Here is a 21,708-nt window from a genome sequence, read left to right on the forward strand (position 1 = left end):
TAAATTGATATATAGTAAATGCAAACAGATAAATTATCGTATTTATATCCATTGATATAGATATTTTTATAGTGTAGATAAATAGATAGGTATAAAAGATAAAGAAAGTAAGATAGCTATTTATAGATAGATAGAAATAGTTAAACACAAAAAGATGTATAGGTACTATAGAATATACATTGGAGTTTCCTAAAGTGGTTGATACCGACCCCCCAGGGGTCAATGAAGTTTCCAACGGATCGCACTTTGCCACCTTGTCTACCGTCCTAGAGCAAGGAGAAGGAATGGATGCCTCATTTGGCTTAAACGCTAGGATGAAGTCATAAAGAGTCAATTAGGGATCGATAAATCTGAAATCTGGGTCGCTGAAAGTGTCAAAATACAAAGCAAATTAAGGTTGATTTAACTTAGCGTTTAACTGAGTAATAAAAGACCGTAGTCCAAATGTAACCGCGCCCTTGAAAAATTTGGGATCATTGTCCACCCAGCTGTTTTTAAAATGGCTCTGTCAAAGTTCTCAGTTTCAGTAGTCTCCTATCAAGGAGACCTAAATTTTTCCGAGTTGAAGAACATTTTCGAGATGCACCTTTTACATTGCCTGGTTCGTATTTAGTGAAGTATGTTTAATCATATGAATCTATTTTCCTGTGGTACATGGAATGGAAAGAAATTTTCCTCTTGAAAAATTTGTTATTCTGATGAAAACTGGCTTTCTCTTACGCAGTGCATGCAGCTTGAACAACTCAAACATAATTCAATAATCGACATATCGTGGACAATTCGAAAGCTTTCCTACCCCCTGAACTTCAATTCAATTTGGAATTTTGCATCGAAATTGCACTTTATATTGCTTGACTTAATGAAAGCTGGCTGTAAAATTTTATTCTGCTATCCTTTAATAATAATAATAATAATAATAACAAAATAATAAGAAAAAAGATGTTCTTGAAGAATTAAGTGGTTTTTTGCTAGGGGGTCGGTGGAAAAGTTCGCGAAACATAGTTGATTGATATAGAAATAAAGATGGTAGTTTGAGCGGTAGGCACAGAAGAAGCTGTATTATTTGAAAAATACTTTTTTTTCTGTGGTGTACTGTGATAAATTTTATATTCCTCATGCAAATGGTTAAATATTAAAACCCCTACTACCGTTCGCCGCACCACTGTTTAATTGATTTTATTTGTTTTCAGAATGTATTAATCTCTTATGATGACTGGCGCCATCTAGAGGCAAAAGATAAAGATATTAACATGGTGAGGAATGTAATCGAATTGATTCATGATTTCTTGGCGAAATCGAAGGAAAGTGAAAGAATAAACAAACCTAAATTCAAATTAGTTCCTAGAAAAGTACAAGAGGTAATTTTCTCAGTTTTTTCATGTTTTTTAAATGATAAAAATTCTTCCTGATCGATTTAGAATTTTTAAATTTTTGTGTCCTATATTTTTCAAGTTTTGAAATTCAGAATCATTATTTGAAAAAAAAAAATTTTTTTTTTGAAATTCTTTTAGCTTGTGCTACAAAAGTAAGTTTTTTTAAATTCTTTTGAAATGTTTGAAAAAGTATAGGAGGACTTTAACTTATGGCCTCTAACCATAATTCATTAATCCTTATGCTTCCTCAAAAAAAAAAAAAAAAAAAAGTTTCTAACCTGTTTTCAAATGTTTGACACAAGAATTCTTTTAATTACTGAAAAATGACAGCAAATAATTATTGTTTTATATTTGTAACTCCCAATTTTTCAAACACACACGTTTTCACTTTTTCCAATTACTATTCTCCTATAAAAAACTTAAAAATGAAATTACATACAATAACTGAAAATCATGCATTTTTTTTTATTTATCATAATGTATCTAACGTTAAAAAATATAATCCTTTTTTTAGGGCAATGGTAAAGTTTATGTCATGTTGGCCAAACCTTTGGAGAACAGTGCTCGTGTAAAAATAACTTTAGAAGCTAATGGTGCTAGAGAAGTTCCGACTAAAAAGAGAAATCCGTACACACTAGTTTTTGTAATACCAGGCAAGTAGCATATTATAAAAGACATGAAATGATGCAAAGGCATTATTATAAAATGCTTTATTTATGCAATTAAATTATAATCAAGAATGACATGCAAAATTCACATTAATTAATATTTTTCACAGATGAATTAATGCAAGCCCAGAATATGGTTAATGTGCATGTGTGGTGTGGAGAAGATTTACTTGGAGTTAGTCAAGTGAAATGCGTGACAAAAATGGGAGAACTCTTTAGCCTCTTGTCCAATGTCATATCACCATATGAATTTCTGTGCAATACATTAGGCATGGCTACACTGCATGAAGTTGATACTCATGTGACTGCAGCTTTCAAGAAAAACTTGCCCAAGTCTGGTTTTGATTTACTGCAGCTTGATGCTAAATTTGAAAAAATCAAAAGTAAGTTGATTTTCTTGATATGAATGAGGGGCATGAGAAGGGGAAAGGAAAAGGTTAGAGGGATCATAGTTATACCCTCCCTCCCCCCCCCCCAACACTTAAGTACTAAAACTATTTATATGTGTTCATATGTTTTTATAAAGTGTCATAAATGAAACCTATAAGACTTTCTTGTTACATCACTGACATGAATTACATAGTAGGGGAACATGGCAAGGGCCATATGCAAAATTTCAAGGTAGGGCTAAAATATTTTCCCCATGGTTTAGCATTTTCCCCGTAGAAACCAATTTTAGTACAGTTAGAGATATTAAAACTTGACATTTTTAATAACGTATTCATTAATGACTGGAAAAGAAATTTTTATACATTTTTGCAAAGAAAAAGCACTAAAAGCAAGGAAGTTCTCCTTTCTAAGGGGGGCTTGAGCCCCCTTCCTTGCCTCCCTATATGGGCGCCCTTGGAACATGGGGCAAAGTGAAATAGCGGGACAAAGTGAAATGGTGAAATATTTACTCTGTCTTTAGTGCCACTTATCTGGTATTTTGACTATATAGTACCATATGTATTCTATTCCAGTCAGGAAAAAAATACCGCTGAAGATTAAAGCATTTGGTAATACAGGCAATTTAAAAAATGGATACTCATATTGTAATATTTTGTTGTAATACAAACAGTATTTTTGTTACTATAAAATGATAAGGTTCTTGTTATTAACATTTTGAATATTGATTGAGGCCTCCTAATATTGAATGCAGTATTAATTTAAATAATAATTAAGATTATTTGCATTTTTAATAACTGCTTCAATTAGTCAAGTAAGTTCGTGGCAAAGTGAAATAGTTTGTTTCATTTACTCACTCAAACATTTAATATAAATCACTTAAGTTTTCATTTATCAATTAATTAATTTACTTTCCTTTATTTGGTAATTCACTTATATTTATTCATTCATTCACTTATTTTCTTATTCATTCAATCTTTTACTCGCTCATTTATTTTTCTTCATACATTAATTGATTTAAATTCATTTAATTATTTGTTTATTGCTTCATTATCCTTTCATTTATTCGTTCAACCTTTTATTTACTTATTCTTTTGATCAAAATATGTTTTATAATCGAATAGGAGATATTTCATTAGAAAAATATTTCATTTTTCCCTTTGTCCCATGGAAGAAAACGTTAAAAATTTCCACTTTTGTTTGAAGACTCAAAAAAAAAAAAAATAAATAAATAAAAAAAAAAATAAATAAAAAAAAAAAAAAAAAAATACTGCTTCAGCACAAATTTTATTATAAAATAGAATGTTCTTTTTTAATGAACTGTGATTTTCAAAACAAAAATTCTGATTCGTTCATTTCGGAAAAAACTCGGTCATCTTAACCATTTCACTTTGCCCCACATTCTCTTGAAATTATTTTTTCAATCAAGTCTGCTGAATGTTTTCTTTGAATCATTGATTTATTCATCTTAATTGTAATCAAAGGAGTATAAATTATAAACTATTGCAAAATACTCCAAATGAAGAGAAAAAATAAAAAAACATAACATGCAGTTTGTTCCTTGATTGTAAGTGAATTGGTGAAAAAAAATATGATTGAAAAATAATCAAATACAAATAGGTACTACATCAATAAATGCTACCTAATACAAATGCAACAACCAGCAACAGGCTCTGGGCCCAGCTAGGCTGGTCCTAATCAGTTTATTAGTCCCAAATGAAGGTCAATGGCCCTCTTAAAGTTATCTAAACTTTTGCTCATAACAGCCTCTTCTGGTAAGTTGTTCCAAGTGCCCACAGCCCTTCTATAGTAGCAATATTTCCTAATTTCCAGCTTTGCCTGAGATTTGAAAAGCTTAAAACAATGACTCCTCGTCCGGCCTTCTGTGCAAAAATCTAACCCATTTATGTCTTTCATTTTGATAAATTTAAACAACTAAATCATGTCCATTAGTGTTAATGATTTAAAAAATTTCAATCATTTGATTTCAATCAGTATTTTTTCAAGAAATAAGTTGATTTAAATTATGATTTAAATCAACTTATAGATGATAGAAATTTATGATAGAAATTTATGTACGTCTTGTTTAGATGTGCTGCCTTAACGTCACTAGTGGAAAACTAACTAAGTTTTCATTAAAATGAATTATAGTGTAATGTTCTGTATTTTTCTTTTATAAATAAAATAAAAAAAAGTTTTTAATTTACTAAGCTATGTTTAGTATTTAAATATGTTTTTGACACAATATGGCAGCTTGTATGTATATATGAACTTTCTCAATTATGTTAAGTTTAGCTTTTTTCAAGTAATTTTTACAGTATACACGTTACATATTTATATCTATTGTTGTTGTTTCATTATTTAGCAAAGGAAGAATTTCCAACACTTCTCCATTTTGCTGCTCGTCATGGACTTTCTCAACTAGTCAAAGAACTGCTTTTATGTCCGTCTGCAAGGAATGCCTGTCTCCTCAAAAATACTCGAGGATTAAGCCCTGCTCAACTGGCTAATCATGCAGGGCACAATGATGTTGCAGCTGCCATTGATGATTTTTTAGTAAGTTTTATAATGTTATACATTTAATGTTCTTAATATTTTCCTTCAGAAAACAGTTGTTTCCCCTCTTAACTCTTACTTTTTCACACCATAGTTGCCGTTGCTTTAGAAAGACAAAAAAACAACAAATATATTCTTTATAATTTCGGAAGTTATTTTTTGAAAATATCTCCAATATTAATCTTTGCAAAACCTGCTCGATATTCTTATTGTTATACATATGAATAAAAACTTAAGTTCTGTTACAATTATCATTCATTTTGAAGTAAGAGATTATTTTCTTATGTTGGTTAATAAATATATTTATATTTTATAGCAAATTTCCCACAATCAAGGAAAACAGAATTTTGAAACTACAACTGTGCTTGCTCATACACCTCATGGTAAGTTGCAGTGAAACCTTTTTAGATGGTGCTCAATTATGTGCTTAGATATATATCTGAATTTAGAAATTTTTTTTCTAAAATGTGTCTGATTTATTGTTTAAATAAGTCTGGTATTGGCATAATAAATTCTGTTTGTGCTTGCTTCTGTGTGGGGTTATTCAAACGTTTTTTTTAAGAATAAAAGCAAACACTTTCTTTTGTTATTTTCCTTCTTGTAAATTCTCAAGCAACTTTCTGCCAAATGAAACAATCAACATTTTCTAAATATCTTGCAGTGTCTCTAATTAAGAAATTTAAGAGCTTTTTTGATTTCGTAACAATTTGGGAATTACAAGATTTTATTTTGGGTCAAAGCGCATAAAATGTGTGAGTATAACCTTTGCACTTTTCCTGATTTCAACTAAATATGAAATTTTTACTGCTCTGAGCTTAAAAAAGTTCCCTCAGTTATAAACATCTTCTACTTAGTTTCTAAGATTTTTCTTTTAGATTTTTATGTACTACATACATTACTAACTAATTGATAGTTACTGAGAGTTATTGCTTTATACAATTTTAAGACCAAACTGTGGAATTTTCTATCTCAAAATATTTTTCTAATTACATCTATATAGATATACACATTACTAGATGAAAATAAATAGAAAAAACCTCACTAGTTTTATTGAAATGTAGGCAGCAAAACCGTCACCACGGAGAAAGTTCTCAAGTCCCTAGTAAATTTGGAATAGATGTTTAAAAACACATTTGTTTTTAAATTTTCAGTTACATTTTCTTCTACCTTTTTTTTTTTAGAAACAATCTTTTAACTTGTAGAAACTAGGCAGACATTTCTTTTTGCATTATATAGTGTCAACTCAGTTTATCTCACGCTTCCAATAATCGAGTTATATAAGTTTTGAATTTGTACAAAGTTTTATAAATACAAATAGCATATCAAGTGTGAAAACATCATTTTTCTTCATGTTCTTATTTTTTCTTAAAATAACTTTGAAAAGGAATAGAAAGAGACAGTTGCCTCCTGCTATGAGTTTTTCATCATGTTCAGAATTTTTTTGATTAGATTCAAAATAAACAAAGTCTATAAATGGAGTGAATATTCACAATAAATTATTCTTCATTATTTAATAGTTATTCACCTGTTAAATTTAGGGAAAGATTTCAATTATTTTTCAAAACGATTCCTCTTTTAAAAATTACTGCAGGTACTTATATCCTTTGAACTCATTCATCATACTTGCATTTTCATCGTTAAATTGCTAATATAGTTAATATGTTTTAGCTTCTCTAAAAACATCATATGTTATTCAAAAAATATTGTTTTTTTCTCTTTTAGTATGTTTAAATTCTGAATTGCATTTTCAGTTCCAGACAATACTAACTGCAATAATCAATCAGATTACTATGATATTCCTGCTCATCCCATTCCAGTATTACAGCTTCCAGCAAATCGTCCAATTGCATCTTTTTCGAATGAGAAAGAAAGTGATTATATGAAAATGAAGGGATCTCATAAGGGTATGCTGCTCAGTAGTTTAATTTCTGTATTCAAATAATGTACAATTTCTTGTTTGCTTTGATTAAAGTGCTTCTGCTTTTGTTCTTTTTCTTTTCTATTTTCTTCAAGTACAGGTTGCAGAGAATTCTTTTAAATCCTTAATTTTTTTAGATGAGCCTTAAATTTAAAAAGAAAAAGAAAAGAAAAATATTTTTTAATATTGTGCGGTAGAACCTCAATTATTTATTTGCTCGTTTTTAAGCAGGATTTTTGTTTTTTAATTTTTAATAAATTTCATATTAAAATTTTCTGTTTCTTAAGTTTAGTTTTGAAGTAATTTTCCCCTTTATACATTCTTTCTTGTTACATATAATATGTACTAAACGTGTGCTCTTTGTGGGATAAGCTGTATAGTACAAGCACACTCAGTACATACCCGGTAGCAGAAATTGTGAGACCCGAGACGTGCTTCAGATTTGTCAGATTTTTCAGCGGCATGCAGATAATTTTACAAAAGAATAAAGAGAAAGAAAGGAAGATAAATAAATAACAGAAAAGAAAATACAAATGCAAATGTGACGACCAGCAACAGGCTCTGGGCCCAGCTAGGCTGGTCCTAGTCAATTAATTAAGATCAATGTTAATTATTTTCATGAAAAATGTGAATTATTATCTGCACAATTGTATTTGATCCTCATTGCTTTGGAGGCTTCGCTATACACTAAAACTTTAATCTAAAATGCAGTTTCCTATCAATTTCTCATTTACTAATTTATTTATTCATTTTTTGAAAAAAAATCAAAAAATCAAAAACCTATTCTAACTTAAATTTTTTATTTTTAAATAAATATGTATAAATGTTTTTCATAGCCTGCAGAGTTCTATTTATTTTTATAAAAGTTGGGAAAACTGCCCCCTTCCCCTTTTTACTTTAACACTTAGCAACAGTGGTGGCCTTTAAGTTTTTTAGTTGTAGTGTCCACTAGCCAGTTCCACTGGCCAGTTGGAAAATTTCAGCAAATTTAGAAGGGACTTGTGTATTTTATGAAAACTTAAAATAAAACTAATGATATAGTACAATAAAATTAGGTCAAAAAATGGCCAAACCCAAACATCCAAAAAAAAAAGGTGAAACCTGTTGCAAATTACTTCTTACCCTTCCAGCAAGAAGGGGTAAAAAGTCCCAGCACTTTTCGCGTCGGGTTTTGGGGGGAAGGGGGGGGGGACGAAATAATCCTCTATTTAAATGAAAATAATTTCTATAACTTAAAAAAAATTCTCAAACCTCGCAGAAACCACTCTATAATAGTCAAAATAATAAACTCTCACAGAAAAAAATTCTAATTAACAGGGGTGCACAGGCGGGGGGGGAGGGAATGGGGGGGGGGTCATGGAGCAGCTTTGCGTCATTGGAATTTTTAAGGCAATTTTTTTAATGGGTATTTCTTTTTTGAGGTCTTTTATTCTGGATGGATTCTCCGTCACACTTAAGGGGTGTGAAATCGCTTTTTGGGGGGGGGGGGGACCCTGAATTTACATTCTAAAATCAACAATTGCAGTGAAGTTCACGAAAAAATTTCCCTGATTTAAACTTTTCTGAAGTACAAAATGTCACACAATGATATGGTAATGTCAGAATGATAATTCTAAAAGATCTAAGCGAGCTCAGTCACCAAATTATTTGTGACTGGAGTTATTAAACTGTTTAGAGCGCTGGAAAACAAAATTCCTGTGCAGCATAAAAAAAGTCCAAGTGGACCAAAGTTTCCCTACTTCTTCTTGATTAACAAACTTCAACTATTCTACAATCTTTTGCCATCACCGTAAGGGGGACGAACCGAAATTGCCAATAGTGAAACGGGCAATGCTGCAATTCTGCACCCTCTAAGTCGGTGGGGGTTCTCATTTGCAAACACTGAGCTACCTCTCTTTTACGCAGCTGGTTATGTGAATTATGCTAAATATGCAGACATATACTTTCAACACTATCTCAAATTTTTGAGTACACTATGCGATAAAAAAAATTTGATCACATCAAACATCAGCTGAAACATCCAACGATCTAACGCAGTGACAAATTCAGGTGGTCTAGAACCTGTAGTGATTCAACGATAGAGCAAGTCTTGATGAGAGCAATGAACAATACAGCAATAGAATGCTAAATATTTACACCCCCCCCAGTTTGGAAATCACAATCCGTTTCTAAAGCCCCCAGAAGTTTCTTCCCTCGCTGATGATAAGGTGAAGAGACCTTTAACGTTCGGGTAGTAACATCAAAAGATATTGAAGGCAAACAATTTTGTGGCATTTTTTTGTAAAGGAGGTAAACAGTTAAGTCTTTAGCTTCTGTTACGAGAGTAGTTACTATCTGTAAAGATGTGTAAGCCCAAATCATCTTTTACACCGAATGGTATGAACAGTAAAGATGGAATAACAAATTGTTAAAAAAACTTCTGGTATGAGTTATGCGCTGATCATCCATCAGTATTCGATGAATCTGGTTTCAGAAGGAAAGAAATCTTGTATCGTTAAAGTGCTATTATCTGAAGCAAAAGGTTCATCCACCATCACAGATCGAACAGCTGGTGTCATATATGAGGCAGTGAGAAGCAAAGGGATGTAAGAGGACATTTTCAAGTTTTGAATAAAATGCGTTTAAAGATAAGATCCTAGGCAGGTTTTCATTGATTTTCTTTTTTAAATCATGCTGTATAGAAGCAACTACCAGGTGTAATAGTATCATCTCTTGCCTCAAGATAGAGGAGAGAATCACCAACCTTTTGTACTGGTTATCTCCAAATTTTTAATTTTGCCACTTGCATCCCTTTGCTTCTCACTGCCTCATATGTAATAGATGGAAGATACCTGCTTGATCATATTTTTGGTATTGATCTGTAAGCTTCAAGGAAATATGCCAGCAATGCAATGTATAGGTTATATGTAAGTATGGGAAAGCTAGTGTCATTTTTGATGGGTGCAAAGAAAGCACCAGAGAACTGCAATCTGCGTCCTATTACAACAGTCAAGCCTTCTGCTCTAGAAGACTTTCTGTATCTCAAATCTTGTGCTTGCTCTGAGGGATATAGCTTCATTGGATATAGCGAATGTTTGAAAAATCTGAAAGTGGACTGAAGTGCTCAATTATATGCACAAACAAAAAACATCTTGTTAACGAAGACTTTTTGTTACAAGCTTAGAAGAAATCATTTGGAAGCAAAAAAAAAAAAAAACAGTTCAGCGTAATTTTTCTGGCCTTTTAATCAAATGTGCGCCATTAGAGGGGTGAGGGGGAAGGATAATATTTTAGTATATAATTTCGTTTTGGGAGGTGAGCTACTGTTCTTATGGGATGGACAGTCCTGATTTAATGCATTTTTGATTTGCATGAAATAATACTTCTACTTGAAATAAAGGGGGGAGGGGTGAGGATTTATTTTATTTGGCAGAGGGGGAGGGGTGCTGTAGCTTTGAGAGGAGGTGCACCATCGATCTTGGAAGATGGACACACTCGATTTCTAACTTTAACTTAGCATAAAATAATGTTTCCATATGAAATGTATGGAGGGGTGTTTGGGGGTACTGCTTTGTTTTACGTGGATGGGGGGGGGGGGGGACTCTGTGGCATTGGTGGGTTATGTCATCCCTCTTGGGGGGTCAAACACCTCTTATTTCATGCTTTTAAATTTAGTAAAACATAATATTCTCACTTTAAATTTACTCAAAAAAATCTGTAAAAATACCCAAAACAGCAATTTTTAGATGCCCTCCATTTCAAAACCCGACGCACAATGGGGTGGGACTTTTTACCTGTTCTTATTGGGAGGGTAATAAACAATTTGCACCATGTTTAGCTTTTTTTTTTTTGGATGTTTGGGTCCGACCCCTATTTTCACTGTACTAATAATACTGCAGATTATTTTCAACTACTCAAAATAGTGTCTCAGACTGGCTTGAAAGTCTGCTTACTGGGAGTACATATCGTGTGTACCCTTCCTCCCCTGGCAAGCTTTAAAATGATGGGCATGATTAGATCAAGTGCAGATTCAGCTATTAGTTTTTGAGGGGCTCATTTCTGGAAGGGGGTTGGGTATCCTAAGTGTCAGTTTGAGGCAAAAATAGGAAGTTTTGGGCGAATTTTTCAACATATATGCAGCTTTAGGTTATTTTTGGTCACTTAAAAGTGAGAGGTGGTCATGACCCCTCTGGATTCTTGCCTTTATCAGATGATGCATAGAGAAGTTTTTATATCTTCCAAATGTTGAAAAATGATTGAACACCTTTGGATTACAAGCTAACAATAAGAAAAATAATCTAATAAATTTGCAACCAATTTGAAAATTAGCACATTCATTACATTGTTTTTCTTGTTGTAATTACATATTAATAAAATATCTGCTTATTCTTTGGGTAAAAAGTATTTTTTTTCTTTTATAAAAGAGCTTGAAAGTGAATTATTTTTTACTACCATGACAAACTAAAGATTAGGAAAGTAAAAACTTGATGCACATTATTCTGTAAGAATTCTTTAAAATAAATAGTTAAGTTTGAAATTCCTGTCTTGAGAGTTTTCCTTGTTGATTTCACGTTAAAAGTATGTAATGAGGAAATGCAGAAGATCCAGGACAATTGTGTTACTTTTACTTACAATAAGTACAGTTAATAAATCTTTTTAAGATTAAAGATAACAATCTATGGATTATGAATGATGTCATACCGAGCTTAATAGTTCTGAATTGTAAATGATAAGCCAGAAATGTTCAGACTTTACTCTGAAATATAATTTGACATATTTTACGTAATGTTTGTATGTAGATCTCGGTGATGTTGTATGCTTATTTTAAAGATATGTTGGTACTTTGGTTAAGAATAAAATGATACATTTTTTATTAAAACCAATGAATTGCAAAAACGTCTTTAAAATGTTTTTACAATTTTTTTTAGAGAATATTGAACCTTCTCAAAATTTTTTGGTTGACACTAACGCTGGGAAACAACATGAAATTTCTTTGAATGCAATAGGAACTGCAGGTGATTTATATAGTTACTCTTTAGTTTTTATACTCTTTATTTATACTTCCTCGACAGTTGCGATTTCTTTTACCTACTTTCTAAATTTATGGTTGAACAAGTACAAAGTACATCTCCAGAGCATACATTATATAATGTACACCTTCTTTTCTAGTCAGCCAACCTCAAAGGTAAAGTAAATTGTACAGTTGTAACATATAGATAGGAAGCTATGTTGCACCAATTGTAGGATTGAAGCAATGTAACAGAAAAAATAAATTTCAGTTAATGTAATATGATTCTAGGTTGTCAAAACATAGCAATAACTACTGTTTCGTTCATTCATATTTTATAATTAAACCATAAAAGTATGCGCACCATAAAAGGATGTGACATATTTTTCAATACGTATTCAGTAGTTGAAATACTTTTAATGCATTTATTTTTGTACATAAATTGCTTTTTTACCGAAATTTCTTTCTTTATGCTAGTTTTTTGTATCTTTTATATTTATACTTAAATCAAAGCATAGTTTGTTCTTTCTTTGTACAATTATTTCTGGTACTTATACAGGGTGTTTACCTAAAAGTGGACCAATAGCTAATTCCCAAACCCTTAGAGAAAAGCATATAGTTTCATTAAAAAAAAAAATCTTTAAATTGCACAAAGACTCGAAATTCATGAAATTTTTGTCAAAAATTCAAATTTTGAAAAAGTTACAAAATTTAACTTATACAATCTTCCATTCATAGCAATGATATTTAGTAAAATGCCTAAAAATACTCTGACATTAAACAAAAATATTTTTTGAAACAAAAAAAAATAAAAAAGGGAGAATATAATTGTTTAAAAAACATTTGATTTGAATTTTTAAAAAAAATCAATTTATTTAATGATGTTTGGGGGATGGAAATTAGAGGTTCTTAAAACAAAATGACAAGCCACTTCGATACTCCCCCCTCCCCACGCCTTTTAAAAATAAATAGACTTTGAGCTTATAAATAGCACTTGCTTAATCTTTTCAACCCTTAATATTGCCCTCTGATAACAATAACCAAAATAAATTTAAACCTACTAACACACTTTGTCAAATCACATAATCTGCTTTTAAGAGCTCACCCGCTGATGTCATAAAATCTCTGAAAATTTTGATTTTTCAAAACTTCATAACTTGGTCAATTTTGGTCGTAGAAGAGTGATTTTTTTAGTTGTAAATGTTAGTGTGTCCGGAATGTTTTGCTAAATATCATTCCTAAGACTGAAAAACTGTATAAAAAGTTAAATATTGTAACTTTTCCAAAATTTGATTTTTTGACAAAAATTCCATAAATTTCTAGTCCTTGTGCAATTTAAAGATTTTTTCAGAATGGAACTATACGCTTCGGCTTAGGAATTAGCTATCGGTACACTTTTAGGGTGGACACCCTGTATATTGTTGCAGCATATGTTTGTTAAAATTATTTCACATTTGCCACTGAAAAAATGTACCAATCTGGGGATATTTAATGATGTGCAGCTAGTTTTCTCGTTATGAATAAAACCAAACTTGATGTGTGGCTTATTTTGATAACTTCTAAGTACTTCATTTCCTGATTTATTCAATACTAATTTTTAAAACATCTAGTCAATTATATTCAAATACAAATACAAAAGAGACAATCAGTATCAGTCCCTGCACCCAGCTATGCTGGCCCTAGTCAGATCAATCCCCAATGAAGATCAAGACCCCCCTTAAAACTATTAACCCCATTGCAAGTAACAGCTGCTTCCGGTCCAAATGCCTACAACCTTGTTGAAGTAGTAATTTTTCCTGATTTCAAGATTAATTCGGGATTGGAAAAGCTTAAAGCTCTGGTTGTGCCACATGTGCAGAAATTGAACACAAACACCTCCTCCATTTTAATATTTTAATAAACTTAAATAACTGAATCATATCCCTCTTACTCTCTTTTCTTAGGACTATATATAATAAGCATTCGAAGCCTGGAATCATAATCTAAATTAGAAAGCCCATTTACTAACTTCATTGCCCTCTTTTGAACTTATACATGAGTTTTTTATCGCCTCTTTTAAAAGCCTTTTTAAATGGACTTAAAATAAAATAATTTTGAAAATGATACGTGATTACATGTAACATTTTAATTGTTACTAAAAATGTAATTTGGAAGAACAAAATTGAAAAAAAGTTGATTCAGAAAAGTTGGAAAACAAAAAATCTTTTACATTTTTCAAAGAATGGGTTTTTCTGAATTCTGAAAATAGTTTTAAATTTTGTTCATTTGTGCTCTAATATACTTGTTTTTCATGTTAATGTTGCAGATATTTACGTGTTTTTTTTTTTTTTTTTTTTTTTTAAATATTAACTTTTAATTAATGTGATCTTCCAACATAAAATGTTTTGTTACACATAAGAATTTACATAATCTGTTAGATTGCTTTGTCAAGCATTTAGTATTAGGCATGTTTGAAGCTTATTTTGATGGATTTTTTTTTTTTTTTTTCAGAAAAAACAAAATTAACTTTGTTAGAAAGTCAAGCAAAGTTGATTGAAATAATGGAAGCTTACAAGAAAGGAGCATCATTAACAGAAGTTGAAAAATTGCACAATGAGTGGAAAGTACTGTACCAAGTGTCTGATATAGAGGCTAAGGTGTGCAAAATTTCTCCATTACAGTTGGAATGTTTATGATCTAGTGTTGTCATTTTACACTGTATCAGTTATATTATAATTTTTAAACACTCTCTCTTTCTTTTTTTTCTGATAATGTTTTTTCTATGTATTGTAAATTGGAACATTATTGTTTACTTATGAATTTTTACTTTCTTTCCAACTTGTTTAAGAGAATATAAAAGGCATGAGCGTACTCTTGAACGAAGATATCATTTAATAAATTATACAATTTTAAACTTTTTAATGGAAAGGATGTGAAAAGCATAAATCATTTCTTTATTCATTTCAAAATGTAGTATGTGCAGTACTGTCTGACCAATCTATTACATGGAAAGGCTAATATCCGGTTTATAGGCAGAAATGAACGTATCTATTAGTTTATAAGGGTGTTAGTTGGTTTGTTACAGATGTGCACTTTTGCCTTTCTATTATTTAGCCTTAAATTTGTAAAAATGAAAATTTGCTCTCTGAGCATCATTTTTTAAATCTAAAGTATATTCGATATATAATCTCACGGCAAAAATTGATTAGTTTATTTATTCACAACAAAGCTTTGAGCTTACCATTGTGCTTTTTTGTTTGTGCATTCCTGAACTAAATGAAAATATTTTCTTTTCTTTTTGTTGTTTCCATGGTAACTATTTTTGTTTTCCCTTACTTTATTTTAGAGAATGCAATAAATGAATAAGGCACTAGTGACATTATAAAACGTGTGCATCAAAATCCCATCGCTATTTTCCTTTCTCCCCTGCTAGATTCATTCAGATGGAAGTCTTAACTTGGCAGATTGCCAAATTACATACAATCTGCGGTCAAACATTACAAATCTGTAAAAAATGTAAACAGAGTATGAATATTTTTTAAATAAACTAATTAGCTTATTCAGTGAGAGAAAGTTGTATAATCTAATCTTAAGGATTGGGCACATTAGTATGTCAGCAGATATCAAGTATAAGTAATGTAAATACTTCAACCAGTTTTAAGTTTAATGTTTGAGCTGCCATTAGTTAAAATCGAAAGTAAATTTCCACATGAATAATTATGTTTCCAGTCTCTTGTTTTGGTGCTTTTTTGTTTTTATTTCTGCTTTTTTTTAGTTGTTAAATATAGATATAAAAGCAACAATGATATATTATTTATAGTTACTTTTAGAAAAGTTCTTTTCTTCTCTTTTTAGGAAAGTTCGAATATTGTCAAAAGTAATTACTAAATTTGTTCATAATCATATTGTGGTAAAAAGGCACAACATTCTGTAAAACTATTGAGCTATATGCAAATATTTTTTTAGTTACTATTAGTATTAATGAATAAGTAATAGGAACCATTTAAATTACTTTATGCCTTACATTTAATGCTTTCTTAATAACTAAACACAAGTTTACTCAGATATAAACTATGCAAGAAAATAAATAAATGTACCCTTACAATTTAAGGACTCAAAATTTATCTATTCAGATTACTAATTTCGTTTAATTGTTTTATTCATTTTCCAGAGCACTCTTGATGGTCTGAGAAATTTATATGCAAAAGTTCAAAAGGCAAAGTTAAATAAAAAGCATTCATCAAGTTTTTCTGAACTAAGACAATTTTTTAATTCCAAATTAAGAAGAAAAGAAAGCATTGGTTCAAAGGTAAGCTTTGCAAAAATTACTATTAATTTTAAAAGGAAATAATTGAAATTAGGAAAAATCACTTCTTTAAGAGGTTTGTAGGCATTTAGAATAGTTAACTAGAAGCTGTTGTTACTCGCAATGAGGTGAATAGTTTTAAGAGGGCTCTTGATCTTCTTTGGGTAATGGGAATTGGTAAACTGACTGCCTGTTGCTCTGGTCATCACTTTTATATTTGTATTTATTTGTATATTATTATTACATTGCCTGGATCGGAATTGCAATGGCATGAAAATTAAAGCGTTCTCAAAATTCTATTTCCTGTTTTTTATTATCATTATTTGCCTCAATATCTTCACTGTACTAGGGCCGTCCAGAAAATAAGTGATGACTGATAAAAGTGCCGATTTAGGGAAAAAAAGGGCACAAATACTTTCTTTGGAAATAAAATTGGGTTTTACATGAAAGAGTATTTCATGAACTGCTTATTTAAAAAAAATCATTGTATATCTAAATATATATGCTGTGTAAATGTTTTGTTTGTAGCCAATTCAGTGAAAAGCTTTTACAATTTCTCTCTAAAAAATTCCCATTGCCTACTTTACTCAGTGGCGGCGCGAGAGCAAAAGTAGACGTCGGCGATGCAGTTTTGCGAGGCCCTTTTAATCATAAAATATTTTCAGACAAATCATTGAATTCACGGAATTAATTTTTGTACTAACTATTGGCACTTATAGTTTCCAATTCACTTAATTGCTAGGACAAAAACGTTTCGTGACTAGTAGCGCAATCAAAAAGTTTTTTTTGGTGGTGGGGGGAGGGAGCGGCACATTGAAAGAGGAAAAATGACCTGATAGAAAGGTGGGTCCGGGGGTCCTCCCCCGGAAAAATTTTAACATTTTTAGTTTAAAAACGCCATTTTAGGCTTTCTTTGCTGATGTTAGGGGAAAAAATTTACAGAGGTCTCGGTGAAAATTTCTAGAAATTGAAGCCTTAAAAACGCAATTATAGGCCATTTTTATTGACTTAAAGGGTCAGAGAGTGTCCCAGATCGATTCTTTTGTTTAAAAAAAAGGTCAACATAAATCCCCTGCAAATTCTCGAAATCGAAGTTTCAAAAACAGAATTTTAGACAAGCTTTGATGATTTTACGGAAAGGGAGGGAGCTCTTCCCTCGAAAAATTTTGAAAATTATGCTTCTAAAAACTTTAGCAATATTTTATATTCAGGAGCCAGTCCACCTAAACTTTTTGTTGATGTAGTTTAAAAAACCTAATTGCTAATGATATAAAAGAAAGGCGGTATGGGGACCCTTGCCCGAATATTTTCTGATATTCGAGCCTTAAAAATTCGATTCTAAGGCCATATTTTGTAGTATTAGGTTCGGTAATTTTTGAAATTCAAGCTACAAAAACACAATTTTAAGCGATTTTCGATGTTGTTTAGTATTTGGGGGCTTTAGCTTTAAGCTGGAAATATCGCGAAATTTAAGATCTCGAAACGAAATTTCAGATGCTCCATAATACTATCGGTGCGCGCGTGTATGGAGGGGTGTGTGTTCGGAGGAGCAGCATTTTGAATATTTTCTAATTTTTCAACAAGAGAAAAAGAAAAGAAACAGAACGGGGTGGGGGGGGGGGGAATAGAGTTAGCTGATCAATAAGCTGTAGCTAGTGAATATTTTAAATTCAGGTTCCTACAGAATTGGGCGCCGCATTTGCTAAAGCTGGCTCTGTGCAGTCTCCGCTGCACGCACTTTTTTGATTACTTTTGTGTCTATTGCATTTAATAAGAGCTTCAATTGAAAACATGGAAATTTCTTAAAACTTTTGAGAATTTACTTCTGAGAATTTTGCGAGGCCCTATCTGCGCGAGGCCGTCGGCAGTCGCCGACGCCTAGCGCCGCCACTGACTTTACTACCATACAAGCAGATAGTAATATAAATACAGTCGTCCCTCGCTACTTCGCTCTTCGACTTTCGCGGCTTCACTACATCGCGGTTTTTTCTGTTTTTTTTTTTTTTTTCAAATATAGTAATTTTCCTTTTTTATGTGCAAGTGCAAACTTTTTCCTACAAAAGAAAAGTCTTTTGAGTAAGATAAGCTCTTCTGAGGGGCTGTAGGTTGAGGGAGTGAAGGTATAAAATCGCTGAAGAAAGTATAGGGAATCGCTATCTCATTTTAACTGTTAAACACTAACTGGAAAATAAAAATCACTATACTATTACTAGAGGATAAACACATCTATTCAATGATGTTCAACAATGTACAAGCTTTTTAAGTTGCATACGTATACCGGGGGCACATACGGTCACTAACTGGCAATTAATTCCCCATCCAACAAGTTAAGCTATTTTCGTAGATTAGTCGTGCGTAAGAACTGCATGTATAGTTTATTTCCCAATAATAACAATGTGATAGCTATTTATCATATTTTGTGCAATATATTCACAGTAATAAAAATGTAATGGTGGTAAAGGGTGCTGTTTCATGTATAGGGGGCTCTAATGTTAAAAACGTATTTAAATTGTCGTAAATAAGTTTTATGCCCTCTAATTACGAAAATATTGGGTTTATAAGTACAGAATTCAGTTATCGCGGTCAAGTCTGGAACGAATTAACCGCGATAAACGAGGGTTGACTGTATTTCTAAGTTTTAACTGCAACATTCAAGCTAACATTAGTCAAAAATTGCGGCGAATAACCAACTTCTCATGCATGCCCTATTTATTGAAAGATGCTGCCAGTGAAGCAGCCACTGTTGAACACTATTTTTTGAGTTGTCATTGCTCACAAAGCAAATTCAGCCAGAATAGTGCTTGTAGTTCAACATGTGGTAGTCAGAAGGGGAAACTGATATCCTTCAAAACCTCATTCCCAAATTCGATTGGTATCAGTTGGATCACCTACACCTTACAGTCCAAATATTGCGCTTCCTGATTTCCTCTTGTTCTGGAACTTAAAACATGATTTATAAGCAGTTGCTTGTCAACAGCCATGATGATGAAAAGAAGAAAAAAAAAAGTTTTCAGGAAGTCTGTCTTGATTGGCAGCTTCTTTCTGTGAAGAGGAAATAAGAAAGGGTTTTCCGCTACAATGAATAATTGAATAATTGTGTCAACTATGTAGAAAATGGAAATGCTCTTCTTTGTAAAACTAATTTTTTTTTTTTATTAATGTTATGTGCTGTTATGTTTTCAATTTAGTTTTGATTTTTTAGACATTTTTCAGTTTCTGTACACTAAAAATATTAAATTGGTCTTGTATTTTCCTCTGTGAAATTCAGAGGCGCCGACTTGCAAAAATTATTGAGGGAGCTAGACATCACTGGGGGTTTAGGTGGTTATGCAATCCCACGGAGGTTCCCCCCCCCCCAAATAAAGGTCAGATTTTTGTACCTTGAAAATGCCAATTTACATATTTTCTGGTGTTTAATTTAAACAGACAAATGTGACATGGCGTTTTTACCGTAAAACAATCTAAAAAATGGTATACAAATTTTCTAGTTCAACTAGATCATGTCACTTGTCTTAGAAAGAGACAGTTTTTTGTTCTTTTCTACGGGGAGCCTTGCAGTGCCGTAGCAAGGCATTGAAAAAGGTAGGGCACTTGACTTGCATGGAAGGGTACTCCTAGAGATGTCGACTTAAAAAAAAAAAATATTGTGAAGGGCGGGGGGGAGGGAGTCTTGCGTCGGGAAATTTTCTAAATTTGAGATCAAATAAAGTGAGCTTCAAAGTTTTTTTAAAAGCATTTTAAAGTCATTTAATCAACATTAGAACCCCGAAAATTCGACAAGCCTGACACATATTTTTTGGCTTTGAAAAAAGGAAACAATAAATACAAACACGCACAGTATTTTTGTAAAAAGGTAATTTAATTAACGCATGTTTTTTAAGACCAGTTGTTTTTTCATAAATGATATCGGCTGACATATTCAAGTGTAAACGCAGTTTCTCAATGTCTAGGTCATTTTTGAAAAACTCATTTGATTTTTCAAAATTTGTTTCACTTTTGTTTAATAAAAGCAAGCACTCTTGTTCAACTGCAATGACCTATGTGAGTCCAGTTGATGTAAACTGCCCAATAATGCAAGATTGTACCATTTCACAAACCTCAATGTATTGCCTTGTAGTACTTCGGGATTTTGAAAGTGTGCAGTGAGCTGGCTTTGTTACTTTTCATACTTCTTTGGTAGACGTCGATTCCGAAGAAGCGAAAGGATCATCATTTTGTGAAGGTTTTCCTTTTAAACACAATTCCCAAAAGCATTCAAGACTATCACGCCTCCCATTTAATATACAAAATCAAAGTCTCATATATTTTTTCCAGATCAGCATAGATGAGCGCGCCGCAGCGCTGCCCACTAGCAACAGACTTGACCCGTAAGTTCGCGCACTGGGACAAATTCTTAGTGTGCTTGCAGAACCGTAACACCATCATTATTCACACCACTCGTTTTCAGTTAACCTGCTTACAACCATAATAATTATTTGTTTTAACTCATTACTGAATGTATTTTACAAGGTAAACTATCTTCAAACAAGGAAAATAAAAGATAAATTTATGAGTTTAGAAAGCATAAAATGACTAATAATTTTCTTGATTTATTGGGGGGGCTCTGCCCCCTCAAAAATATTTTTGAGGGGGCTCGGGCCCCCTCAGGCCCCATGGAGTCGGCGCCACTGGTGAAGTTTTATGATAGTTGAATTCTTAAAAGCAATAAACATGCATTATTTTGAAGATTAGTTTGTTTCCCATATCTAAACTTTTACATTCAAGAGCCCCTGTCAAAAAGCACTGAGCACAGTGATAGATAGTCAAAAACAACATGCAGTGTAACAAATCTTATTTGACAGTAAAAAAAAATGTGTTCCAATTGTTCACAATTAGATATTTTATATTTTGAATTGACATCAAATTAAACAGCTGTCTCTTGATAATTAATTGTGTTCTACTTGGAGGAAAAGAAAGCCATCTTTTGATTTTAAATTAAAACAAGTTTTTTGATTGAGGAGAATAGTGGCATTTTTGGAAAATGTCCAGCTGAAGAAAGAACGTTCACACAGAATGAATCACTGGAAAAGTGTTTTGCACCTGTCTTGCAAGATGTTTTCTTATGATGCTATCAGTTTTTGAATGTTTTGCTTTTTTCTTTTTTTGAAAGGAAAGCTGAATAAAGGAATATGATAACTGAGCCGTATTGAGCGTTGTAGATAAATTTGCCCACCATAAATTTTAAATACAAATATGATGACCAGCTGGGCTCTGGGCCCAGCTAGGCTGGTCCCAGTCAGATTATTAGTCCCCAATGAAGATCAATGTCCCTCTTAAAGCTATCCACCCCCTTACTCATTACAGCCTCTTGTGGTGAGCTGTTCCAAGTGTCCACAACCCTACTAAAGGAGTAATTTTTCCTAATTTCCAAGTTAGCCTGAGATATGAATAAACAATGACCCTTGTCCTGCTTTCTGTGCAAAAATTTAACCCATTAAAAATCATTCATTTTGATAAATTTAAACAACAAAATCATATCCTCTCTGAGTCTCTTT

General features: G+C 32.0%; 1 protein-coding gene across 1 annotated transcript in view; it reads left to right on the forward strand.

Annotated features, from left to right (window-relative positions):
• LOC129216299 (uncharacterized) overlaps positions 1-21,708 on the forward strand; it is a 69,454-nt gene that overhangs the window by 40,828 nt on the left and 6,918 nt on the right. Inside the window, exons 3-11 of the mRNA XM_054850509.1 lie at positions 1,191-1,358; positions 1,888-2,026; positions 2,152-2,424; positions 4,794-4,984; positions 5,301-5,367; positions 6,736-6,888; positions 11,810-11,896; positions 14,380-14,525; positions 16,040-16,177. Coding sequence (XP_054706484.1) covers positions 1,191-1,358; positions 1,888-2,026; positions 2,152-2,424; positions 4,794-4,984; positions 5,301-5,367; positions 6,736-6,888; positions 11,810-11,896; positions 14,380-14,525; positions 16,040-16,177 — 1,362 coding nt within the window. The remainder of the gene's footprint in view (positions 1-1,190; positions 1,359-1,887; positions 2,027-2,151; positions 2,425-4,793; positions 4,985-5,300; positions 5,368-6,735; positions 6,889-11,809; positions 11,897-14,379; positions 14,526-16,039; positions 16,178-21,708) is intronic.

The sequence above is a fragment of the Uloborus diversus genome, chromosome 2, assembly GCF_026930045.1.
Source record: "Uloborus diversus isolate 005 chromosome 2, Udiv.v.3.1, whole genome shotgun sequence".
Lineage (NCBI taxonomy): Eukaryota > Metazoa > Arthropoda > Arachnida > Araneae > Uloboridae > Uloborus > Uloborus diversus.